At 41.2% G+C, this 27,631-nt stretch overlaps 1 protein-coding gene across 2 annotated transcripts in view; it reads right to left on the minus strand.

Moving 5' to 3' along the window:
* Positions 1–27,631, minus strand: part of LOC126481342 (claspin) — a 188,026-nt gene that overhangs the window by 18,605 nt on the left and 141,790 nt on the right. For both annotated transcript variants that reach the window (XM_050105034.1, XM_050105035.1), the window contains exon 14: positions 7,722–7,840. In XM_050105034.1, the coding sequence (XP_049960991.1) occupies positions 7,722–7,840 (119 nt within the window). The remainder of the gene's footprint in view (positions 1–7,721; positions 7,841–27,631) is intronic.

Consider the following 27,631-nt stretch of genomic DNA (forward strand, 5'->3'; position numbering starts at 1 on the left):
TACATGACTACACAGGTGGAAATACTGGTTGTCTCAATTTTCTCAATGTGTTCCTCAAAAAGAACATCGCCTTCCCTTCAGGGATTCCCATGTGAGTTCCCGAAGCATCTCCGTAACACTTATAAGTTGTTCGAATCTACCGGTAACAAATCTAGCAGCCTGCCTCTGAATTGCTTCAATGTCATCCTTTAATCTGACCTGGTACAGCTCCCAAACACTTGAGCAGTACTCAAGAACAGGTTGCACAAGAGTCCTATACGTGGTCTCCTGAACCATATATTCCTAAAATTTCCCTGATAAAACCGACGCCGACCATTCACTGTTCCTACCACAGTTTTCACATACTCTTCCATTTCATATCACTTTGCAATGTTATGCCCAAATATTTTTAATTTTTAAACAACATGACCGTGTCAAGCAGGACACTACTAATGCTGTATACGAACATTATAGGTTTGGTTTTCCAAATCATCCACATTAACTCACATTTCTCTACATTTAGAGCTAGCTGCCATTCATCACACCAATTAGAAATTTTGTCCAAGTCATCTTGCAGCTTCCTAGAGTCACTCAAATTCGACAACTTACCATACACCAAAGCATCATCAGCAAACAACCACAGACAGCCGCCCACCCTGTCCATCAAATCATTGACCTATATAGAGAACAACAGCGGTCCTATCACACTTCTCTGTGGCACTCCTGATGATTGTCTCTGATGAACACTCACCATTGAGTAAAACATACTGGGTTCTATTAAGAAGTCTTTGAGCCACTCACATATCTATGAACTTATTCCATATCGTCGCTAGGCAATGAAAACCTCGTAACTCCATCTGACAATGAAATCCATGTAACTCCATTACCAAATGTAGACAATTATGCCACATAGCCTATTGAAACCCTCCTCCTTCGAGTTGTATGGTGTCGCCATCTAGCGACAATAATGAAAAACTCACATCTCCAGCGATATGTAGTTTGTGCTGTAAACCTCGCATCTCCGGTAATCGCCATTGTTAGTGTGCAGGTCAAACATATGCTCCGAGATTAAAACGTTTTTTTGATGTGATAGTAACCTTTTTGACTCACAGACCCAACACTGCTTTATTGCCACAAGTAGGTATTTATGTATTGTATTTTAATATACAGAATTAATAAGACCTCATTAGATACAACGTTGATTTATGAGTTTTTCATCGCGCATAAAGCAGACTGCACTCGGTACATACGAGGTTTTAATTTTAGAACTTATCAGAATCCTATACATTCTACAGTACTACTTTGTTTTTGGCTATGGGCAAAAAGAATAAATTCATTCTTCACCTTGTGAAACAAGCCGACAACGGTCATATTGTATAAAATCACCGGAAGGAGATTCTAGTCAGGTTCCTCCTTGTCCTGCACCAAAAGGAAGAGTAGACCTACAAAATGATGGTAAACCGTAGTTTATATTGTTGTAACTTCAAGTAAGATCCTTGTTTGAAAGTTGAGGTGGTTAAATTATTTAAATATTATTGATGACATTATTGTTTACAATACAGACAATGCAGAAAAAGAAGCCAATACAGAGGCGAATTCCAGTTCTGAGTTTGAAAGTCTTTTCGAACACAGCAGCGAGGATGGTATCTCCAGTGGCAGTAGTGATGTGTATGATCCAGATAAAAACAAAAATGACCACAGCAGTATCAACAGCATGGAAGACGCCAATGACGAAGTTGATGTGGGAGTAAAAAGTACTAAACAGCGCCGTAAAAGGAAAAGCAATCAATCACTTCAAAGTTTGCAGAAAGAAAAACATATGAGGGGGCAGGATTATTTCGGAATGGAAAAAAGATGAGTTTGGGAAAAAGAGAACAACAATGAGCAGAAGTAGGAGGGAAATGAAACCACGATGTACTTGTAAACATTCTTCCTTAAATCGGAACAGGAATTGCAAGGATATTACAGAAGAGCAGAGATAGCTAATATTTAATCATTTCTGGCAGGATATGCCTTGGGGTGAAAAAAAAATTTTTTTTGTTAGAAACCATGTCTCCTACGTTCCAGTTAAAAAACGCAGAAATAATTCAGAATCTAATAAATCTCACCGTTCTAACACACTATATTACAATTTTGTAATAGAAGGACAGGGTAAAACTGTCTGCAAGACCATGTTTCTGAATACTTTGTGCTTGGGCGAATGGATTGTCAGAACATGGGCATCTAGTGAATCAGGAAGAACGCTTGCAGAAGGGCCTAAAATGCAGGAGAGACCAACGAAAGTTTCAGGTGGACAACAATCAGCATCAGATTTTTTTGCAGAGTTGCCGAATCTGGGATCGAATAACTGCCGTCGTTCTTCCACAAAACTTTACTCGGAACCTAACTGGCAGAGTAAATCAGAATTACATAGGGAATATATAGAATTTTGCAAGAAAAGAGGACAAATCCCAGCTGCTTAGAAACAGTTCTGCGAGGTATTCGATGAAAATAATCTTAACTTATTTTCGCCAAAAAAGGACCAGTGCGATCTATGTTGTTCTCACCAGACAGGCACTCTCTCAGACAATGAATACTCTTTGCATATGGCCCAAAAAACTGAGGCAAGGGAAGCGAAAAATAGTGATAAATTAGGACCAGCTAGAGTGTTTACTATGGACCTTCGAGCACTTCTGCTTCCTCCCAGACTAAAAGCATCTGCACCTTATTATAAAAGCAAACTAAAGGTCCACAACTTTACTATCTATGATTTAAAAAGTAACGATGGTTATTGTTACCTTTGGCACGAGAGTGAAGGTGGACTAACAGATTCGAAATTTGCCAGTATACTCGTACATTTTATAGAAACATACGTCCAAAATGATTCAGAAGCTATTTTCTATAGCGACGGATGCACGTAACAGAATGGAAACTCAGTCATGAGTAATGCGTTGGCTCATTTCGCCAATCAGAAAGGCATTACAATAGTGAAAAAAGGTCACACTCAAATGGAGTGTGATTCTATGCACTCCACCATAGAAATGAAGTTAAAAAACAGACACATTTATATTCCTGCTGGGTATGTAGAAGTTCATACTACTGCAAGACAAAGTCCTAGACCTTATGTTGTCAATTCTTTGGACCACACATTTTTCTAGTCCTATGATAAACTCTCGTTGTATTCATCTATTCGGCCAGGATCCAAAATCGGGGATCCAACAGTGACTGATATCCAGTGTCTCAAATATGATCCCTCCGGAAATATCGAATATAAATTGAAAGTCAGTGATACATGGGAAGCACTTCCAAGAAGGATGTCAAACATACCGAGCTCATTTACAGTTCCCCCTCTCTACAGTTCACCACTAAAGATCAGTGGTGGAAAGTTTACGCATTTGCAACAACTAAAGCTGGTCCTTCCTAAGGATGTGCATTCATTTTATGACACACTGCCTCACATTTGTAATGAGAGAACGTGTCCATGCCTAAAAAAATGCAGCCGAAAATAAACTTGTTTACAGCCACCTATGACTGTGATAGTAGCAGTAATATTAACAATAATAAATGTTAATAAGCTGCACAAATGTTTACAGTAATAAAAGTTTAATTAAAGCTAACAATATTGTTTGTATGCTTTTTAAACACTGTAATTTATTAACATCCAGATTCCAATATTTTGATCAATGTGAAATTATTCATTTCACTTTATATCTGTAACAATGTATCCTTACAGATGTTTCATAATACACAAACAATGCAAAGTTGAAGTAAGTATTTTTTAAAACAAATTAAACATTCATTCATTTCAATTCTTAAGTGTGCACTCGTTACATGCCTCTTATCTCCATTACTACCAAAAAAAGACTGTGAAAACCTCGTAACTCCAAAAACCGGCAGACAATTTTAAGTGCATAATAAAGTCTTATGTACCAATGACCGGATCCACATTGTGTAGCAGAAACCACTACATTTGGTTAATCAGGTCCCCATGTGATTTCTATAATTGGTTTTTGGTTTCTCTTGTAAAATTTGACAAACTTGAGTTACGAGGTTTTCATTGCCTAGCGATGATATGCTCATACCTTCATTAACAGCTTGCAATGGGGCACCGTGTCAAATGCTTTCAGCAAATCTAGCCATATGGAATCAAATTGGACTATTAGTGGTATAGGGTACCCCCTTCCACACATACTATGGTGGCTTCCCGAGCATAAATGAAGATGTAGAAATAATGTCAGTGTAAGGAAACTTCTTGGCATCTTTTGGGACATCATCATTTGCATGAAGACTACAGCCCTGCAGCTCCAGTAAATCGCTCGCTGTACAGCGAGGCATTTAGGGTGGTTGCAACATTATATGTCTATTTCAAATAACTCTGCACTTCGGCTTTAATTCTGTAACAGGCGTGTGTGTTTCTACATAACAATGCTTCTCCTCTTGGAGTGCATAAGGATTAATTTACTCGTACTATGTACAACTGTAATAGCCTAGCTCTTTTTCAGTAAACTCATTCTTATAACCAAAATTTACACTTCTTATAACTGAGTAATCAAACACAGCTGATCATCTCCTATCTTCCTATATGTTTCACTCTTATTCAAAACCTCTCATTAATAGAAATACAATGTACGTAATGAGTTTCTTCCTCATCCCAGGTTTATCACTACTTTTTAACTACCAGTTACCTATACTAAATGCTTGCACTTTCTTCTGGATCAAAGAAAATGACAAATATTTCAGCATTAAATATGAGGGTAATCCCAAAAGTAAGGTCTCCTATTTTTTCATAAGTACAGAACTCTGTTTGTGAGGCAGTTGGTCACACTGTTATGAAGAGTGCTTCATGCACTGTGTGTAAACATGCGCACACTGCGCTGAGGCGCTCAGTCTTGGCTTGGCAGCTGTTGAGAATGGAGCTCCCGTTGGATGTTACCGCCAAGTGCGAATTGAGTGCAGTTATTCAGTTTTTGAACGCAAAGGGCACTGTGCCGATTGAAATCCATTGCCAATTGCCGGAAGTGTATGTTGAGTTGTGCATGGATGTCAAAAATGTTCGTAAGTGGTGTAGAGAGTTTGCAGCTGGTCAGACCGAAATTCACGACGAACAAAGGAGTGGGAGACCGTCAATTTCTGAGGAGACAGTGTTGAAGGTTGCGCAAAGCATGCGTGAAGATCGGCGGATCACCCTGGATGATCTCTGGACATTGGTTCCTGAGGTTTCCTGAAGCACTGCTCACAGAATTTTAACGGAAACATTGAACTACCAGAAGGTGTGCGCAAGATGGGTGCCACGCATGCTGCCTGACGACCACATGCGGCAACAAGTTGATGCTTCCCGCACATTTCTTCACCGCCCTGCATCTGAACAGGACAACTTTCTGGACTCAACTGTCACGGGTGACAAAACCTGGGCATACCACTTTACACCTGAGACCAAGCAACAATCACGTCAGTGGCGGCATCCTTCTTCACCAAAGCCGCGGAAATTAAAAACAAACACAATCTGCTGGTAAAGTCTTGACAACCGTTTTTTTTTTTTTTCTTTTTTTTTTTTTTGGGATCAGAAAGAGGTATTTTTGGTTGGCTTTATGCCCACTGGGATCACAATTAATGATGACAGGTACTGTGAGACTCCGAAAAAACTCAAATTGGCAATTCAGAACCGGAGAAGAGGAATGTTGAGCAAGGGCGTACACATTCACCATGACAACACTTGCCCACACATTGCTCGGCAAACCGTTGCTCTCCTGCAACGGTTTCAGGGGACCATAATCACCCACCCACCCTATAGTCCTGACTTGGCACCCAGTGACTATCACCTGTTCCCCAGGTTAAAGGAACATGGCCGGAAAGCGATTACGCTCTGATGACGACGTGAAAGAAGAGGTTCATTACTTTCTGAACAGCAAGGTGGCGAGCTGGTATAACATGGGCATACAAAAACTGCCACAGCGTCTAAAAAACTGCATTGACAGAAATGGTGATTATGTCGAAAAATAGCTAAATGTTCAAGCTGTAAACTGATGTAAACCATTGTAGAAATAAACAGGTCTATGTACTTATTAAAAAAAAATAGGAGACCTTACTTTTGGGATTACCCTCATAGTTATGACCAAGATAATTGGTGTACTGTTAATAATGCACACTGACTGTATCCTACAGCAGCCTATATTTTCATATTCTTTCCTTTTCTCATTTAATTCTTCCTTTCATCTCTTCTTTGTCTGTCAGACAGCACGGTCATAGCATAAAACCTTCTCTTATAAAGATGATATACATGCACAAACTTTTTCTGTACAAATTGCTAAAACCATGTGGAAGAAACTGTAGGCAACCTATACTGATATATGGTGTGTGCAATTTTCCTTGGTTTGCTAATTCTGAATTGGTGAAAGCCTGAAACCCAGCAATTACATAAACTGGACAATATTTGTAATAGGATGAAGTGGCTCTTCTCCATCCTTACATTCCTGCTTAGATACAAAAGCTGTTACATGTACATTATTATTCACTAAAATTATTTACCACCATAAAACATCAACAGCCAACTGCATGATACTGGTACAGAAGGCACTTAATACACATACCACCAACGAAATGTTACATCAATAGACTTGTAAATGCTTCACCTGGCAATGTAAATAACACCATCGCCTACCTTGTTGGAGTAAATCTACACTTATTCATGTGAGTGGATTGATGGTCTCACAGGCACAGCAGACGGTATTCACTGTAAGACCATCAGCAAAACAGCACTTAAATTATGAGGTAGAATAATTGATGATGAAGTTACGTATGTACTCTAGAAGGGTTTAAATTTTGCCCCAGTTCTACCTTTATTACCAACTGTGGGAAACATAGGTCATCTCCATCTTTTTCATCAAAATCTTATCACAGGCATCTATGTTATTTGCATTATTTTTCTATTTGAAATTAATGAAGCCGTTTCCTTCTGCAGCAGAGTATTACTTTCAAAAATTTTAAAGTAATCAGGCTAGGCAAAAACTTAAAATTATAATGATGACTGCAACTTCTTAAACCCTGGTTTAAGATTGTGGAACTCTGATATTTCTGAACAGCGGAACTTCCTTATAGCTGAACTTCAAAACCCAAACAATAGAAACTTACTATCTACAACACTTTGCACAAGAAAATATAAAAAGAAAAATTTAACTGAACTTTGTGTTTATCTAGTTGTATATTGTATGCAGAGTTTCACATAATGTATAACCTTACACGTCCTATTCCTTGGACTGACCAGTGTTTACTAATAGGAGAGACAACTTCCCGTACACAGGATAAAACACACACACACACACACACACACACACACACACACACACACACAAGTGCAACTCACACAAACACGGGCTCCAACACCCAGAGACAGTGGCCCTGAGTGAGTGAGTGTGTGTGTGTGTGTGTGTGTGTGTGTGTGTGTGTGTGTGTGTGTGAATTGTGCTTGTATGAATCTGTGTGTGTTTTTTATTTCAGAAGGATGACTTTGGCCAAAAGCTTAATATTTCAGCAATCTTTTTCATTGTGCATGTCCGTGACTCAACATCTCCATTACGTGGAAGTTACACAATCTATCATTTCCATGCAGTTGTTATTTCATCCAGGACATTCCATTGCTTGTACTGTATTTAGAGAGAGAGAGAGAGAGAGAGAGAGAGAGAGAAATTATACCCAAGGCAGCAAATACTTTCTGCAACATTAACGTAAATAGTGATGAGAGAATAATTAAATCTGGAATAACTTACTCATATTCTTCCAGCGAAACTTTCTTTCCCTTCCTCCTTCTGAATGCAGCTCACCATCTTCAAGTAAGAGTTCCTGAAGTAAACGCACATTCCGTTGATCATCATCTAAGACTTGTCGCCTGAAAAATAATAATAAATATGTAGATGGACTTCTCTTCAGAATTATTCAGTTACTTGAAGCCACACACTTTGTTATCTTTTCATTTTTCTAAAGAAACATACAATACCTACAGTTCCTTCTAAAATGTTTATACTTGTATAAAGTATTAAGTCTACTAACAAGATTTTACTTCATTTCAGATACAAGTCCACTGATGGGTCTTTGGGAGGTTTCAGATCTTGGAAACAAAAATCTTAATAATGCGTGATTGAAGGGTTGTTTTATGTGATCCTCCTGAGGCTCTCAACAAAATAGTATATTAGAGGTCATATAACTATATTGTGACACCAGCCTCAGTAGAGTACTGTTGAAACAGAAATATTCTACAATTCCATCTGACAAGACACTCAAGAATGTAAGAGAATACAAACCATATCTTCACATATAATACAGCCTGTTTCCACAGAGGAGGTTACTGTGACAATTTCCAAGATGATACTTCTATCTTATAATGTTAACTCCTTTCTAAAGTAAATCTGCCAAAAACAATGATTGATGTTATCCTCTCCTCTTATAGTAAGAAAGAGGAGATAACAGCATTTCAAATTATCTTCTATCCCTAGTACAAGAAAATGGTAAATATAATGGAAGAATCAGTGTTCTTCAGCAAAATATGGACTGAAACCACACACAGCTCTCTTTCCCTTGAGTTTATCACATCATACCAGGACAGTCGTTTTCTTGATTTGGCAAATTTATTTCATTCCATTTTGTGGTTTGATGTCCATACTGTCATCACAGACACCAGTTTACCCAACAGAGGTACAGGAGTGGATAAAAAATATGGAATCACGGCAAGAAATAAATGCTTGGAACATAAATACAGATCCTGGCCAAGCCTGAAGGTTGCACTGTTGTATTTGGCCGTGAACAACACTTGTGTAATGTCCTCAACAAGTTGCAGGTGTCAGTTGTAGTCAAAACAGTGTTCTGTTTGGTTGTGGGTGCATAATGTCGGAGCTCAGTGAACATGGGCAAACTACTGGTGCTTGTATGGTGGGTGCTTTCACAATCAAGCTGACCGAAGTGTTCAGTGTTTCAAGAGGTACTGTGTCAGAGATTTATACCCCACAGAGGTATAAAGTGGAAAAACATCACCACTAAGTCACAACATACACAAATGCGTGTGTCGGGTGATCGTTACAGTGGGTCATTGAAGAGGATTGTGATGAAAAATAAAAAAGTAACAGCTGCATAAGTCACTGCATAAATGAGTATCACACTTGTGAACCATGTCAGCACCAAAACAACATGGAGGGAGCTCTAGAAACAATGAATTGCAGGGCAAGCTGGAATTCCAAAACCACTCATAAGTTATGCAGAAGCCCACTGCACGAAAACATGGTGCCGAACCTGGACTATGGAAGAAAGTTGCTTGGTTGGATGAGTATTGTTTCACAGGGTTTCCAACTTCTGGCCAACTTAACATCCCAGAGGAAAACACACCAGAGGTCCAATGATGATTTGGACAGCCGTATCGTGGCATTCCATGGGCTCCATGGTTAACCTGCAAGGTTGCATTACTGCCAAGAAATATGTGACCATTTTGGCTGTTCAGGTACATCCTATGGTACAATGTTTGCTCCCCAAAGGTGAGCTGTGTTCCAAAATGACAGGGCCCTTTTCATACAGCTCGTACAGTCCAAGACTGGTTTTGTGAGCAAAAGAATGAACTTTGCTTCTCCCCTGGCCACTTTAGTCACCAGATCTTGCTTTTACTGATTCTCTGTGATCTGCTACGCAGAGAAGGGTGCATGATCGCTATTCACCTCTATCATTCTTATCTTAACTTGCTATATTTTGCAGGAAGAATGGAATAAAATTCCCTTGAAAGTCACACAGAACGTACATCAGGTTTGGCACAAGTTTCCCCAAGTGAAACTCCCTGATATTTCCATGATTTCCAGACACATTTCAGAATTTTTTCCTGGCAAATTTTGAGATTGATTGATTAATTGAGAGGGTTTATGGGGGCAAATGGTGAGATCATCAGTCCTGCAATTCCAATGTTACTCACAGAAGAAAGAGGTCAGCTAAAAGTGGATGGATCCAGTCAGGCGAGTAAAACTATAAAACAAGGAAGTTAAAACACACACAGTAAAAGGCATATAAGCTTAGAGCAAATCTGAAACTGGAAAAAAGAGTGTTCTTTCCACGGGGGACTGGTCACGGGGTCCCAAACTGAGAAAATGCGAAGAGAGACCCCAACCACAAACACCCTGCCTCTGCTCCAGGAGTAAAGCAAAACCCTATATCTGGAAATAACCACTTTCACAGAAGAAACTGAGGACCAGTTCAACCATCCATGAATTGTCTGCTAATATTAAAATTAAAGAAGACTATACTTAGCAAGAAGGGGACATTCTACCAATATGTGAGATGTTCTCAGTCTGGCTCCACAACCATGTTGTGGCGATGGTTCGTTACACAGGAGGACACAATGGGTGAGCCTGGTATGACCAACGCATAGATGGCATAAAGCAGTGGATTCCTTCCAAGAGCAGCAGAAGGAAGAACACCAAAGCACAGCAGCCTCCTTGATTATGCGGAGTTTATTACTAAGAGCAGCAGCGCACATAATGTCATTCCCGTTTTGGCCAAAGAGAGATTCGAGACAGATCTGCATATCTGCAGCTGGAGTCACGAAAGAGAATGGAGCATGAGTATCAGCTTACCTAGACAAATGATCAGCCCGTTGATTCCCCGGGATACCCACATGACTTGGGTCTCAGAGAAAGACAGCCGAGCAGGCGGCACAGTCAAGGAAGGAGAGAAGGTCATGGACAGCAGAGACCAAAGGATTACGTGAGTAGCAGGCGAGTCGGTACATATTAAAACACTGTGGAAGGAGGCCTGAGAAACAAAATGGAGGGTCTCTGGTAATGGCTAAAAGCTCTGCTGTGAACACACTACATGATTCTGGCAACAGATGGTGTTCTAAGCCAGTAGGAGAAGTGAAAGCGTATCCCACTTTATCTATCACCTTAAGACCATCAGTGCACAAGAAGGTAGCACCCTGGAACTCTGCAAGGATGGAATGTGCAAGATGCTGGAAGATCATAGGGTTGACGGAGACCTTAGAACTCTGGACTAGGTCAGTCCTAATCCGTGGTCTAGGCACCATCGAAATGGGGGGTGGGGGGGAGGATGAGAGGAAATACACGGGATGCATTTCAGTGAATGGAGATGGAGATCTCGACAGAGGGAAGTGAGACGCATTCCAACCGGCAATCCCACCCATGGGCAATTATCAGCAGGGAGATGTTCCTTGCTTGCAAAGAGGACAGGGTACACGGGATGGTCAGGGAACCTGCGAACAATGACTGCGAAAGAAACAAGGAGTTGGCTTCATCGCATTTGTAGAGAGGGGAATCTCCACTTCTGTGAGAAGATTGTCAACGGGACTAGTGCGAAAGGCACCCATAGCCAGACCCACCCAAAAAGGTGAACAGGATCAATTATTTTCAGAGCAAGAGCCACTGAGCCATAAACCTGCTTCCATAATCTAGTCTGGACACGACCAGAACACTGTAAAGATGGAGAAGAGAAGCATGGTCTGTACGCCAAGATGTGTGGACCAGGAGGTGGACAGCATTAAGCTTCCACATGCACGCAGTCTTCAGGCAGCAAATATGGAGCAGCCACATCAGCTTTTCATCAAAAAAAGGCACAAGAAACAGGATTGTGCAGTAACATCTAGGAGCTGGTCAACTAAATAAAGTTCTGGATCAGGGTGTACTATGAATTAATGACAAAAATGCATAACCTGCATTTTGGAGAGAAAACTGGAAGCCATGGGAGACAGCCCACGCAGAGGTCCGTTGGACAGCGCCTTGTAATCAGCACTCAGCAGACAACGGGAGTTGCACAAGATGCAAAAATCGTGGACTGACAACGCTGGGGTAACCTGAGGGCCAGCAGAGGTTTCAAGCCCATTGATGGCTATGAGGAAGAGTACGACACTTAATACAGAACCCTGTGAGATACCATTCTCCTGAATCTGAGAGATGCTGAGTGGAGATGCTGAGTGAAGTGCCAATTGGAGCCCAGCAGAGCTGGTGGGATAAAACATCGCAAATAAAAAGTGGAAGGGAGTTGCAAAAGCCCCAGTCAGGGAGTGTAACTAAAATGTGATGGCACCACACCATGTCGTATGCCTTATGTAGGTGCCCACAGTTAGTAAAAGCCACTCGGATTGCGGTTTCGAATCTGAGTAATCAGTTGGAGATTGTTCTTTCCGGAAGTCACATTGATACGGGGGACAAAAGGCCATGAGATTTGAGTAGCCAACATAATCGGAAGCCAACCATCCTCTCAAGCAGTTTACAAAGTACATTCATCCGGCTAATTGGGCAGTAGCTGTCGAGAGACGTTGGTTTCCTCCCAGTCTTAAGAAAAGGGATAACTATAATATCTCGCCACTGTAAGGAGAAGGCACTCGTGAGTCAAATGGGGTTGAAGACCCTGAGTAAATGTTGCTTCTGTGAAATGTCCAAGTGTTGGATTATCTGGCTGTGGAGGGAATCAGCCTGGGGCCGTGTCATGTGAAGATATAAGGGCCTGCAAGAATTCCCATTAAGTGAAGGGTTCATAATGGGGTTCAGCTTGGTGTGGGTTGAAACATAAGGGTGGGGGGTATCTGTTCAACTCTGTTTTTGCACAAGTGGCAGGATAGGAAGAGGACACCAGTGCTGTTGCAAAGTGTGTTGCAAGGTGTTCCGCAAGGACCAATTGGTCAGTAGACAGAGCACCTTGGAGGATAAGCCCCTGGACAGTTGACTGTCACTGGTGGCCCAGAAGGATACAGAGCTTGGACCAAACCTGCGATGAAGAGCCATACGTCCCCAGGGAGGAAACATAGCGCTCTCACCATTCCTTTTTACTCCACTTAATAAGGTAATGAGCCATAGCATGGAGACACTTAAAAGTGAGGAGGATGGTCTGTGAAGGGTGTCATTTAAATCACTGTGCCAGCATCCATCGGCGGTCCTGGATAATGATTGCTACATGCTTGGTCTACCATGGTACTGGTCGACCATGAGGGGGACCTGTGGATAGGGCAACAGCAGTGCTAGCAGCACGAAGAATAGTGGCAGAAATACCCTGAACGACTGCATTAATGCAGTTCGAGAGAGAGGTGTCGAAGTGCACAGCAGACATATATAAAGACCAATTGACCCTGCAAAATGTCCAATGTGGGGGCCTGTCCACCTGGCGGTGGCAGGGGAATAACAATCACTGGAAAGTGGTCACTGTCACAAAGATCAACACGAAGTGACCAATGTAGGCAAGCAATGAGAGCAGGGGAGGAGATTGTGAGATCGAGAGCAGTTAAGTTTCCATGAGCAGCATTGAAGTGGGTAGGATAACTGTCATTGAGGAGATGCAAATCAAAGTCTGTAGTAAGTTGGTCATGTAGAAGACCCCTACCAAATGAAGTGGCACTCCCCCCACAGGGGTGGTGTGCATTGAAGTCTCCAAGGAAAAGATACGGGGGCACAAGTTGCATACTAAGGTAGACAGTTCAACAAAAGGAAGTGGTCTACCTGGAGGGAGGTAGACACTACAAATGGTGATTGCTGCAGTCGTCTGCACTCTGACTGCTATCGTACCTGGTTGGTACGAAAGATGATCCAGTCACTAATGACATTGGTGCAACCCAATTTGGAGACCCCTCCAGAAGCTATCCTGGGGCTGGCACAGTTCCGACAGAACGCTCAATAACATTTAGAGAGTAGTCATAATGAAAGTGAGTTTCTTGAAGAACAATGCAGAAGAGTAGGAGGAAACAAGATGTTGTATTTCCGGGAGGTGGCTATAATATCCATTGCAATTCCACTGGATTATCATGTGGTGAGAGACCAGGTGAGACAAAGAAGCCGAAGGGAGGTCAAGTCACTTGGTCGGTGGTCTTCAACAATGAGGATGGGGTGACATCCATAAAAATTTGGTCCTGATTCGGGATGAGGTGGAGGGGTGAAGCCCTCCGGGTAGCCAGGGAAGTCTCATCCTTTGACTTCCTTGGAGGAAGGTAGGAGGCATTGTCAGTAATGGAATAGGTGGCAGTGATGTCAGGATCGGACAGTGTGTGAGTGGTTTTGGGGCCCTCGGTCTGTGGGTCTCTCCTCCGGCCCGGCAGACAAAGGGGGCAAAGGGGGCAAGGGAAAGCAGCCCATAGAAGAATAAAGGCTGCAATAGCTAAGGGACCCACGTGCACAACACATATACCCACCAAAGAGCTGTTGGGACCCCGGGGAGATAAATTTTGAGATCTCAAGTGTAAGTAAAGACATAAGTTGACAAAAAAATGCAAGGACTTCTGTATTTCTAAGCAAGTGAGCAAAAATCTTAAGTACTAACATCAATATCTTTTGCAATGAACTGATTTTAGTTGGAGAAAGCAAGTCAAATGTTATATATGTTTCATTAAGACCACATATGTTTTATTCAATAAAAAAAAAAATTGGTGACAAAAATATGTATTTCATTGAAATCACAAGACAGATTTCAAATATCTTCACTGGTTTCAGAAATAACCTCAGAAAAAGTAAGCCTGCTGAAAGAAGTGTATAAGGCAGGGGAGAGTTGTGTAAACCAACATTATAGGAGACTGCCAATAAAATGTTGGTTCTACTATGTTTGTTATTGTCGGTTACTACCCACTATGTTATGTCTGTTATTTTACAAGTACTGTGTGGTTTTTCTTTCACGAAATAGTGACTGCCACTATTTTCTTCCTCTTATCAACCATACTTTCTAATATATAAACTAATTTCAAAGTGCCAAAATATTCTAGAATAAATAAAATGTCTACGAAATGTCACACTGTACAGTGGTCTTGCGGTGAGACAGTCACAATTCCTGAAATCCATTGCCTGTGGCGTCTGGCCTGCCGAGGAGCACCGCAGTCCTGAGTCCATGGATAAACCACGGAAATCTGCCTCATTACACCACGCACAAACAGATCTGGCTTGAAGGCAGATCAGTGAGACTAGATTAGTGAGAAATGATGGGCTTCAGATAGGCTGACCCAAACCATTAGAAATACCCACAAAAATGGCCTGCGGTTTTGGCCAGTCACGGAAGTCCACTGGTGTGGCCAGCTATTTACATGTCACAGACACCGTGTTGACGAAATGAGACTGCAGTTATCAATCCATGCAACTGATAACTGACGTGAATACTCTGAAAATCAATACTAATGAGGATAGGATAGTAAGCTACTCATCGTACAGATGTTCACTGATCTGCAGACAGGCTCATAGAAAAGACAATCACACTCTCACAACTAAGCTTTTGGCCATAGCCTTTGTCAGAACACAAGAGCACACACACATCACACAATCATTCAGACAAAACTCATGCACACATGACTGCTGTCTCTGGCCGCTGCATTAACAGTCTCTGAGAATCAGATCCAAGCAAACACCACCTCACCACAGCGGATGCTAGGCTAGCAGCAAGAAGTGGTGGCAGCACTGACTGAAAGCAGAGGGGAGTGGCAGAAAGGAAAGAAGCAATAAGAATGAGAGAGTAGAGAAGCAGCTCACGTACTCAGCTGCGCACATCCAGTGACAATGCATGACATCTCAGTAAACAAACCATTTAATCTACTGAGACAAAACTAGATTTTTTCCATCCTTTTTTTTACAAATTTCCCCGACACTTTTGAAATTCCCTGATTTCCAGAACTTGTGGAAACCCTATGCATCCAAACATTCCGAGCTGGTAGCTGTTTTAAATACCAACTGTTTTCCTATACCATGTATGGTAATGTGTTATGTTTTGGTGCTTCCACATTTTTGTCCATCCCCTGTAAGTCTCTTGCACTTTCTGTCTGTGAATAATGTATAAACTATATTCCGTGTGTTGTCAATTAACTTTTATGTGGATATATAATATTTTCTGAGACAGAGATTAGGAGACAGCCCAGCCCTTGCAGAAAGAGCAAGTAAAACTGCCTAAAAACCACACTCAGATTGGGCAGTATCCAATACCTACTTCTGTTAATCCACAAAGCAGATTCCTCACAGGTCTGGTTCACTTCCCTGCCTCACATGTTAGCACATTGTGTGTAAAGCTATTTGAGCCTGTCATCTCAGAACACACAAAGCTAATGCTTTAAAAATCGGAAAGTGTAAAGTTAAACTGGAAGGGAATTAGAGTTTAACATGTAGTTATTAGAGAAGGAGCAGAAATTTCAGTTGGACAACAACAGAAGAAAAAAGTGGACATAGGATTTTCTAAAGCACCATTTCAGAATTAGCCATAACTCATTTAGAGAAACCATTGGCAGGTCAAATCAGTTGAATAAACTGCTTCTGAGCTAGCTACTGTGAATAGACAGAGGTCCTCAGCAACATGACCAAAATATAATACTGGTAAATGTAATACAGGATCTCACAAAAATAGTCAATAAATTTAATGTATTGCAGCTTCATCAGAACTACAAAACATATACTAATGAGCAAAAACATTATGACCACTTGTTTAATAGCGCAGTTTTTGACCTTTGGAATGCAATAAAGCTGTGATTCTGTATTGCATGGAATCAATAAATCCTTGGTAGATTTCAGGACATCTGTGGCACCAGATGTCTACACACAGGTCACACAAATCCTGTAAATTGCAGGCCAGTCATTTGTGGTCACAGAGCTGGAGCCCTATAGCACCGCAGATGTGTTCCTTTACATTCGGATTGAGTGAGTTGGGTGACTAAGACATAATTATGAGTTCACTATGCTATTCCTCAAACCACTTTAGCATAAAGCTGGTGTATTGACAGTCACCTGCCACTTGGGATGACATCAATTTTGAAGGGATGCAAGTGGTCTCCAATAACATTCCTGCAGTCAAAAGCCATCAAGGTGCCACTGATTTTTATCACAGGTCTCAAGGAAGCTCAGATAACTGTACCTCTGGGGATAATACTGGCTCCACCAACCTGCATCCGTAGCGTAGTGTGTGTTTGAAGTAGTCATTTGCCTGCATGACAGCATAGGTGGACACAACCATCAATTTGGTGTGACAAGAAACATGGTTAATCCAACCATGTGACATTTGTCTAACAATCCATGGACCAATATTGATGATCCCATGAGCATTTTAATAGATGATGTGATTAGGTCACATTGGGAACACATAAGGGGTCGTCTGCTGCAGAGCCCCAAGTGCACTAACGATGTCCTCAGGAACACTTGTGCCTGCACCAGCATTGTACTCCATCATCAGATCTGCCACAGATCATGTTTCCTGCCCTACAGATGCTCTGTGTTGAGACTTGGATGTCCAACAACTTAACACCTATCTATGGTTTCACTGTCCTTCAACCACTTTCCATAGATGCTGACCACAATAACACATGAACAGCTGACCAGAATCAACGTTTTGGAGATGCTCAATCCCAGGTACTGGCCCATAACAATATGCTCTTTGTCCAAGTCGCTTATTTTCCCGATTGTGTCACATACCCATAACATCATAAGGCAGAATTCAGTCTCGCGGTAAGCAGTCGCCATAATGTTTTGGCTCACCAGTGTATATGAATAGATATTGGCTTCAGTAATTCATTCACTTAGATAATATTTTTATGATTTTGTTCCAGGCAAGATTAAGAGTGAAGTTCAATTATGACTCTTAAAGAAAAGATATGGTGTGTGGAATCGAGTAATTAGAACAAATGTGGCTTTGAGGTACAAAGGACTTCCAAAAACAGTACAGCTGATACAGCAATTAAAGGCATGTAGACAGTGGTGATGTGAAACAACCTCTAGCCACTGAAGGGAAAGTGAATCAGAGACAGAACCCATACATGTGCCGTTCCAGTGTTCTTCATACAAGTCTCGTCAAAGAGCCCTCAAGAGCTCCTAATCTTTAAGGCAACTACATACAGGGAGCTTCATAAGCTTCACAGTTGTACCTATGATGACTGCAATGTTGCAAGATTAACAGCCCAACACTAGTCATCAATGCATGCAATTTGTTGAGCACATTCTTGAAGGTTTTGCATCACGGCTAGCAGCAATTCAAAAAGAGCAGATGCAGAATTCTTTGACACTTCAAGGCACCAGGAGACAGTTGCCACTGAAGAGTACAGTGGGCAGGGACCTTGCGCTACACATGGACTGTCTTCCATATTTAGCCTGTACAGCTGTACTGTGCGAACAATTTGTAAACCAGCAGGAGCACAGTCATTGCAGTTTAAATAATTTATTTTTCCATGTAAATGGTATGGTAAACACAAACCTAATGCTCTTGTCTGGGGAAATGTTAATCTGTATACTGTAATGAAAATAGGATTGGTGTCCCTAAAGTGAATGTGTGCAGTATGATTATCATACAGTTGAACCATTCATTCTTTTTTCTTTAAAAAAGTTAATCCCATCAACTATCTTGATTTACTACATTCATGCTTTGACACAAATACTTGGCCATCAAATAACACCCATTTACCAAGACGGTGCACCACCACACTGGGCTAAGACTGTGCAAGATGTGTTGGATCAATGATTTCCTGAATGTTAGATTAGATTGGCAAAGGACATACAATTCCATGCTTCATATGTTACCTGACATTAGACCCCCCCCCCTTTTTTTTTTTTCCTCTCTGCGGGCTTGTCAAAGACCAAGTTTTACAACTGCCTACAAATAACATCAATACAGAAAGGCAACTCTGTTTCACTACAAGAAAATGGTGAACATCTTAAACAATTTTATGAAAAATGTACAGTCTAGATAACATATTTTTTTATTATAATGATTTATTTTGGTTGACTGCAGCCATCTTCAGATCTAAAGTATGAAGTTGATCTCTATCATCAATTCCAGGGGGTCTGTGTCATTAATATAACATGCACCAGTTGATCGTACTGTTGCTACATGACGTGCATGCTATTTAAGAGGAACTTACTGAAATGGATTAAAAAAGCTATTTTTGAGTTTGTGAACCTGACAAGCCAAAGATATTCTTCATATATGAGGGTTGGAACTTAAATAACATCAACTATTTATTCACAACCGATACAAAAAGAGTTCCATGTTTGCACCTGCTACTGTCCTTCAAAGTACTCACCAGCGTTGTGTTGAACCCGTTGCCAGCGATGTGGAAGGCGTAGAACACCTTTAGCAGAGCCTGTTCTGTTGATGGTGCGAATGGAGCGGTCTATTGCCTGTCGAATCTCTGGAACAGTTCTGAAGTGAATACCACGAAGTGGTTCCTTCATCTTCAGAATCAAATCAAAGTCACAAGGACTTAAGTCCAGGGAGTATGGTGGATGGTACAGTACTTCCCAGTCCCATCGGTCAAACAGAGCAGCCACAGCTTGCACTGTATGCGCCTGTGCATTGTCATGCAAAATGATAGGTGGGTTGTGCAGAAAGTGTCACCGCTTCTTTCGCAAAGCTGGTCGCAGGTGATGTTCCAAAAATGAACAGTAATACTGTGCATTGACGGTCTGCCGTGGAGGAACGTAAGGCATTAGGATAACACCATCAGTCATACACAAGAACCACCATAACTTTAGACCGCTCCATTCGCACCATCAACAGAACAGGCTCTGCTAATGGTATACTACACCTTCCACATCGCTGGCAACGGGTTCTACACAACACCGGTGACTACTTTGAAGGACAGTAACAGGTGCACTCATGTACCTCTATTTATTAATAGTTTCCACTATAAGTTCCAACCCTCGTATACCACATAGTGCAGATACTGTAACACATGGTGATTTCGTGATTATGGTACAAACTTTCGGGAACGATGGAGAAGGATAAATGTACCTGGTTTGAGGTAAGAGACCCTCATCCAGAAACAATCGAGATGAAAGTTATAAGTGAAAATGGGAAAATGCAGCTACACCATTACCATCAGCAAAAAGTGTATGCTTCGATTCCTGATGACTTTGGACCTTGTGTCTTGCTCAGCCAATGGTTCTTGCAGCACCTTACTAATGATCATCACTTTATTACATTTGTTAATTTTCACTTAAATGCACCATTGTTCACTGTGCACAACCCAGGTACATGCAAGGTGATCACTTGTTATTTGTTAACCAATGTGGTTCCAACATTACGAAGCCCCACCACACTTTGGTCTGAGGGATTAGAAAAGCCCTGGATCAGACATTCCCCATAAAACTGATAGGAAGAAGAGGTCAGTCATTTCATGGGCAGCATGTTCACCTGACGCCACCCCACTTGATTTCTTCTTGTGGGACCATGTGAAGAGCTTTGTGCACGAGATGTCTGTAGACACTGAAGGGGATCTCCTGGCAAAGAATTCTTACTGCCTGGGAGACTGTTCAAACGACATGGGGGATAATAGAACAGGTCCACAGAACTTTGTGCCACAATACCATTCCTACACTGACACTGGGGGATGCCTTTTTGCACAACTGTTGTAAATGTAGCATCTCATGAAACTTGTGCAGGTAAATGGAATTCATTATTATAGTACCGTAGATTTAGGATTTTCAGTTTCTCTGACATCAAGTTATGTGCGCCATTACTAGTTCATCAACAGGGGAAATTATCTGAAGGTTTTGGGGAGTATTCAGCAGGAATTCTGTATTTTATGGTGAGGATTTCCAAACAGGTGCCCTTCATTTGAGCACTGCGCAAGGCTAAGGTGGAACTTGAGTAGATTTTCACTTATACCTTTCAACTCAGTTTGAAGTATGAGACCCTAGTCTGGAACTGACTGATACACTTTCCCTTCACCATCCTTGAAAATTTGTAATATCATTATAGATAACCCTGCATATCAATGTTGTAAAGTACCAATTGGGACACTCCAGTACTCACAAATCAAGAGGGATAATATGAGTCATCTAAGACATCATGGGCAATGAGATAAATTAGAAGTACCAAAGCTATTTTAGCAGAATAAAAATTGAAATAAAACAATAGAAAGGGGCTTGATGTGGTACAGTTGTACTACACGTGTTGTGTCCTTGCCTTTCTCCAATCTAAGAACTGAACTGCCCAGTAAAAACAGTGACAAAAGCCACAAAGCCAAACACTGCTGTTGGAACTACAAAAATAAATTCATGGGATAAAGTAATGATGTATACAACTAAATTATTAATATAAATTATATAGGGAGAAAAAGTAAGTTGTCAAATAAGTACACTACCAGATAAGTAATTTTGATTGTACATTCAGTGGAGAAAAGAAGAATAAAATGTCATGATATATTTTTAACATTTAGTAAGTATGAAGGTGTTATTAACAAACTTAAGTGAGATCCAATATATCTGAAACTCTAAGAAAAGAAAATCAAGATTAAAGCAGAGTGATATATGAAATGTTATCAATAAATAATTGGCATTTGTTTATATTTAAAGGCTTGCAGCTCAGAACAAAGCTGCACAATGCAGCGTGGTTTGCTGATAGTTTACTAAGCCACAGAAGTCCTTGATCTGCTCCAGTTGGGCAGTGATTGGGGGGGCGAGGGAGGTGAAAACAAACAAGAATGGTTTCAAATACCATTGATCCCAATGGATGTCGAGTGAAAGCTGCAATTTGACTTTGTGTGTGTGTGTGTGTGTGTGTGTGTGTGTGTGTGTGTGTGTGTGTGTGCGCGCGCAAAAGAATCAAAGTCTTCATTAGTTGCCCCTAGTTGAAACGTCTACAGTAATGACTGATGGAAATATTAGAGAATCATGTAACAGTTTTAAAACTGGCCACACAAATTTGCACGAGTGCAAGAGTGGAGCATCAGGCTCAGTTTACAGACCAGTGAGATTGTGAAAAAAATGGATCAAAAATAGTCAGTGAAAGACACATGGTGCTGTGCCTGAGGAGTTTTCTCAAGTTGTTGCAAAAAAGGTCAGATGTCACAAATTGTATGCAAGACAGGTATCTAATAAGCTCAACAACACAAAGGAGCAAAAAAAATGTCAAGCTAAAAAGTGTTTTGGGATTGCTATTGACAATCTGTCGATGATCTGTTTTCCCCAGACTATTACAGGAAACATAATAGGGATGTCCTGCACTCAAAAGCAGAATCTAAATAAAGCAATGGCACCATTCAACTTCACCAAAACTGAAAACTTTAAACAATCTTGTCACTCAAGTCAAAAAATGAAGGTGACAAATTTAATGGGAACAAAAGGGCATTCTTAAAAACAGCCACCAAATTAAGACGTCTCTTACAAAAACAGTGGTGGAGGAAACTGTCATCTGGGATAGTCCTCTCCTCCAAGAAGTGGTTTTTGCACATGACTGTTAAGACCAAGCATAAAATTCAGAATTTCCACTGGGCACTTTACTAATCGCCCATCCTAAACCTTGCATCCTGTGACTATCACCTATTCCTGCACTGGAAATAATCACTTGGTGGACAACATATTACAATGGACTCCAGACCATCATTGTCATCTGCTCAATTCCTAGGCAGAGAACATTTATACAGAAGTGAAGAAGCTGGTGCAACATTAACAAAATATGCTTAGAAGTGAATATGCATGGCCCTTACACTTCAAATGTGCCTTATAGTTAAGAATTACATCTGCAAAAATAGAGAATACTAGTACTAAACAAAAGTACTAGAAATCTTGAGAGTTATTAAAATCACATCAGAGAAACGTTATAGTCTGAAGAGAATTAAGATTACAGGTAATCTATTTAAGTTTTTCACTGTGTCTCCTGAACCAATTTAGAAAACTGTAATTTATCTTTTTTCCTGAGAGTCACTTGTTTTACATAAATTATATGTTATGAAGCAGACTGATGAAAGACTGAGTCAGTGCCAGTGAGCACAACCTGCCATCTGCTTAGCCTCTTATGACACAAGGATGAAAGTTGATCCATGTTTTATCACTCATACAATGCCTCTTAAAAATCACCAGCTAAATTCAGCACATGCTTCTTTGTTATATCATAATTCTGCTAGTCAAATTCCCCCACAGGTGTTTCACTGAACATGACAACAATGTTAAACACAAAACATTTTCTTTATATTCTTCACAATATTATGTACCTAATCATGAACTGGCTGAATATCATAACCAAAGCTAAAACTGTGTGTGACACACACAGTTACTGCTCATAAAGATGCACAAGACACACAAAATTATGAGACAAAGTGTTAACAAAGGAAAGTATTACATTTTTTATGCCACACAGAAACCATTACATTTTATTAAAAATGAAAAAGCTGAATTTACAATTGTAATCCAATATTTGCATACATCAAACTTCATTAAACAGAGGAAAAAATGAAACTGTGTTTGGTAAACCTGTGGTCTCTCTCTCTCTCTCTCTCACACACACACACACACACACACACACACACCCACACACACACAGCCCACAGCCACTATCATCTCAGCATGCTACGGCCCGACAGCAGTGCAGTGTGCAGCCATCTCAGCTAAGTTGGGTAGTGGAGGTAGAGAGGAGGCATGGAGACAAGAGGGAGAGGCATAGCAGGGTAGGGGTAGGGAAAAATGCTGTAGTGCTGCTTCAGAGTGTGCAGAGACATGTCTAAGACATGATGGTCGGACGCTACATACAGTGGCAGAAGGCTGTGCAGGGAAGGGGGGGGGGGGGGGAGGGGAATGGAGGGGAGGGGGGGGGGAGAGACTATGCAGGTGTACTGGAGGAGGGGGAGATAGAGTGCTAATGTGAGACTGGAGTGAGTGGGAGCAGGGAAGGCAATAGGTGTGTGAAATACAGGGCTATAGGAAGTTGAGGCCAGGGGGGTTATGGGAACAAAGAATATGTTGTAAAGGCATTCCCACACGTGTAATTAAGAGCTGGGAAGAATCCAGATGGCACAGGCTGTGAAGCAATCAAATTCTAGCACAATGTATTGGGCAGCACACGCAGCAACTAGGTGATCCAGTTGTCTCTCAGCCATAGCTTAGCAGTCACTATTCATGTTGTCAGACTCTGTGTTGGGGGTCATATGCACCTAGAATGCTGCACAGGGTTGCAACTGAGTTGGTATAACACATGGCTACCTTCACAGGTGGGGTAGGAGGCATTTTCGACAGGGCTGACATACGTAATAATGGGATGATTACTTCATGTAATTGCAGGTGGGTCACCTTTCTGCTTTTCGTAACACAATGTTGACTGTGAAATTTTACATTCTGTTAACAAAACCAGAAAGACAACCTTACTGAATATATGCAAAATCAATAAACATAAGTCAAGAATGCCAGTTTAGTTTTAAATAATGAAACACAATTCCATTTTCCCTAGTGTCAAATTAAGTTTGAGTTTTAAAGATATAGATTACAATTGTAAAATCAACTTAAATTTTCACCTGTTGTTAAATTTAATGATATCCACATATAACTTAACTTTTTGATTTTAGTTAAATTTAAATACTGTAATTCTTCATGACATAGGAATGTAATGTTTTTCTTTGTAATCCCTTTACACTGATTAGCCAGAACATTATGACCACCTAACTAATAACTTGTATGTCACCTTTCACATGGATAACAGTGGCAATGTATTGTGGCATGGAAGCAATGAGGCCTTGGTAGGACGGTGGAGGGAGTTGGCACCACATCTGTGCGCGCGCGCCACACACACACACACACACACACACACACACACACACACACACACACAAGTCATCTAATTCCTGTAATTTCCAGGGAACATCCCACATGTGTTTGACTGGGTTCAGGTCTGGTGAGTTGGGGGCTCCAACACATCAACTGGAACTTGCCACTGTGTTCCTCAAACTGCTCCATCACACTCTGGGCCTTGTGACATGGTGCATTCTCTTGTTGAAAAATGCCACAGGTGTCAGGAATCAGGATTATCATGAAGGGATGCACGTGGTCTGCAACCATTGTACAACACTCCTTTGTCATCATGGTGAACAAGCTCCACTGGACCCATGGAAGCCCACGTGAATGTCCCCCAGAGTATAATGGAGCTGCCACCAGCTTGTCTCCACCCTTCAGTACAGGTGTCAAGGAGCTGTTCCCCTGGAATATAACGGATTCATGCAATGCACAGTCCTGATGGTCATGTGCCGATTTCAGTTGAAGTAGCCGTTGTCGTGGAGTTAACATGAGCACATGTGTGGGTCGTTGGCTGCAGAGGCCCATCGTTACGAGTTTTCGGTGCACTGTTTTCACACTCACTTATACTCTGCCCAGTATTTAAGTCTGATGCTAGTCCTGCCACTGTTCGCTGCTTTCCCTGTTTCACCAGTCTGCCCAGCTTATGACATCTGTGGCTGCATAACCCCATGACGTCTGGATGTGGTTTCACCTTGGTTATGCCATGTGTTGAAGGTACTCATCACACCACTCCTCAAACACCCAACAAGTCGTGCAATTTCCAAAATGCTCATGATGAGCCTCTGGGCCATCCCAATCTGCACTCAGTAAAACTTAGATTGATCGTGCACCTTCCCTGTTCTATACACGGACAGCGCGCTCACTGATACTACACGCATCATGCGTGTATATGACTAGCTGTCATTCCTCGCCAGGTGACGCTGCTATTGCCTGGATAGGTGTATTTCGATAGTAGATCGGTGGTCATAATCTTCTGGCTGATCAGTGTATATATTATTGTCTCACATACCCTCCATATCTGTATGAGTAGTTTAAGCTGCAGTGACATTCAGTTGTCATCAGACAATAGATTACACTGAAAGATGGTTTGTGACTAAATAAATAATATTTTAGGGGCCATTTGGAAAGTGCTCCATATTTAATATTAATAATACAGTGTCTGCTTCCTCACACGTGAAATTGACGGTCTCACAAACGGAAATTTTACTGAACATTTTTGGAAGTCATTACAGTAACGTAGCAAACAAACGCTGAAAATAATTATCAAATCATATATAACAAAGTAGTAAAGTGTAACATTAACACAGTAGAAACAAACATACAAACAAATACTTTCATTTTAGATCTAAAATTTTATTCTAGCTAAGTAAAATACTATAGAGAAATCCTGACTAGTTGCAAACAACAAACTGTACAAAAATACCATGTGTTCTGCAAGTGACAGAAAACTACACAAACACAAGAACCCCCTATGGGCAATTAAGGTACATATTTCTTTAAAATAGAACAAATATATTGTCCATAACCCCAAAACTTGTTATATTACCATTAAATTTATCTGTTATTCGACAGAAAATGAAACAACTCCACTGACAAGCATGAAATTTTGCTGAGCCATGTAAGGGCAGTCAAGAAGAGAAATGCTGAAGGCAGACTTTTGACTCTGTTAGTTTTTCCTGCAAGGTATGTAATTTTACAACACCTCACTAGTGCTGATAAAAGCAAGTGTAGAAAGGTGCATACTTAGCATTATTTTGTTCTGTTTGCCTCTCTCTGATAAGATCTAATGAACAAGTGTGTTTGGGGAAGTGCTTTCATATGATATGTTGCTTTATGAAGCCACCATGTTCCCAAATAAATGCACATCTTTTTATGGTAGTTCAGCTACCGCAAAAAATCCTTTTACAACTGAAGCACCTGATAATCCCTGATCATTTATTAAATAGAGAGAGATTGCACTGCATGCACATTTTACAGATACCAACTGGCAGATACTCTAACTAGCCAGAACATTATTAACACTGACCTACTATCGATATAAATCCATCCAGGTAATAACAGCGTCACCTGGAGAGGAATGACTTCTAGTCGGATACATGCATGGTGCATGTACTATCAGGTAGTGTGCTGCCCATGTGTAGACTGGGGAAATTGCACGATTTACCCAAGTTTGACTGAGGGCTGATTTTGATGGCCTGGAGGCTCGGCATGGGCATTTCAGAAACTGACCGACTTGTCTGGTGTTCGAGGAGAGCTGTGGTTAGCATTTTCACCATGTGGCGAAACAAAGGTGAAACCACATCCAAACGTCGTGGGGTTGGGTGGCCAATCCGCACAACATATTTCGGATGTCGTAGGCTGGGCAGACTGGTAAAACAGGGCTGGCAGCGAACTTAGAGGGAACTAACATCAGACTTAATCCCTGGGCACAGTACAAGTGTGTCTGAACACATAGTGCACTGAACACCCCTAACGATGGGCCTCCGTCCACAGCTGACGCCCCACACACATGCCTATGTTAACACCATGACATCGGCAACTACGACTGAATTAAATGGGCATGTGGCCATTGGCACTGGACATTGGTGCAGTGGCAGAGCACTGCATGGTCTGATGAATTGCTATACCTCCATCATGTCAATGCAAGGCAAGGGTGTGAACTCATCTTACGGGGGGGGAGGGGGGGGGGGACAACTCCTCGACACCTTTAGTGCAGGACAGAGACAAGCTGGCAGCAGCTCCATTATGCTCTGGGGAATATTCACGTGAGCATCCATGGGTCCAGTGGAGCTCATGAAAAGCACCTTGATGGCCAAGGAGTATCCTATACTTGTTGCAGGCCATTCATAACCCTTCATGACGATCATGTGTCTTGGCAGCAGTGGCAGTTTTTAACAAGAGAACGCGCCAAGTCACAAGGCAAGGAGTGTGATGGAGTGGTTCAGGGAACACAGTGGTGAGTTCTAAACTAAGGCACACAGTTGTCATATATTTGGAGTGATATTTAAGTCATGCAGTAACACTTTAAAAAAGCTTGCTATAATTCCATAAACATGAAACTGGTCTGTGAAATACATTACAGGATCTATGAATGGGACTAAAATAGACTATTGTAGATGAATTTGTATTATACAGATACTCGCAAAACCAGCAATGATTCACAACTGTGAAATATGTCTGGGAATTGAATGTATGTC

This window comes from Schistocerca serialis, chromosome 5 (assembly GCF_023864345.2).
Source record: "Schistocerca serialis cubense isolate TAMUIC-IGC-003099 chromosome 5, iqSchSeri2.2, whole genome shotgun sequence".
NCBI lineage: Eukaryota > Metazoa > Arthropoda > Insecta > Orthoptera > Acrididae > Schistocerca > Schistocerca serialis.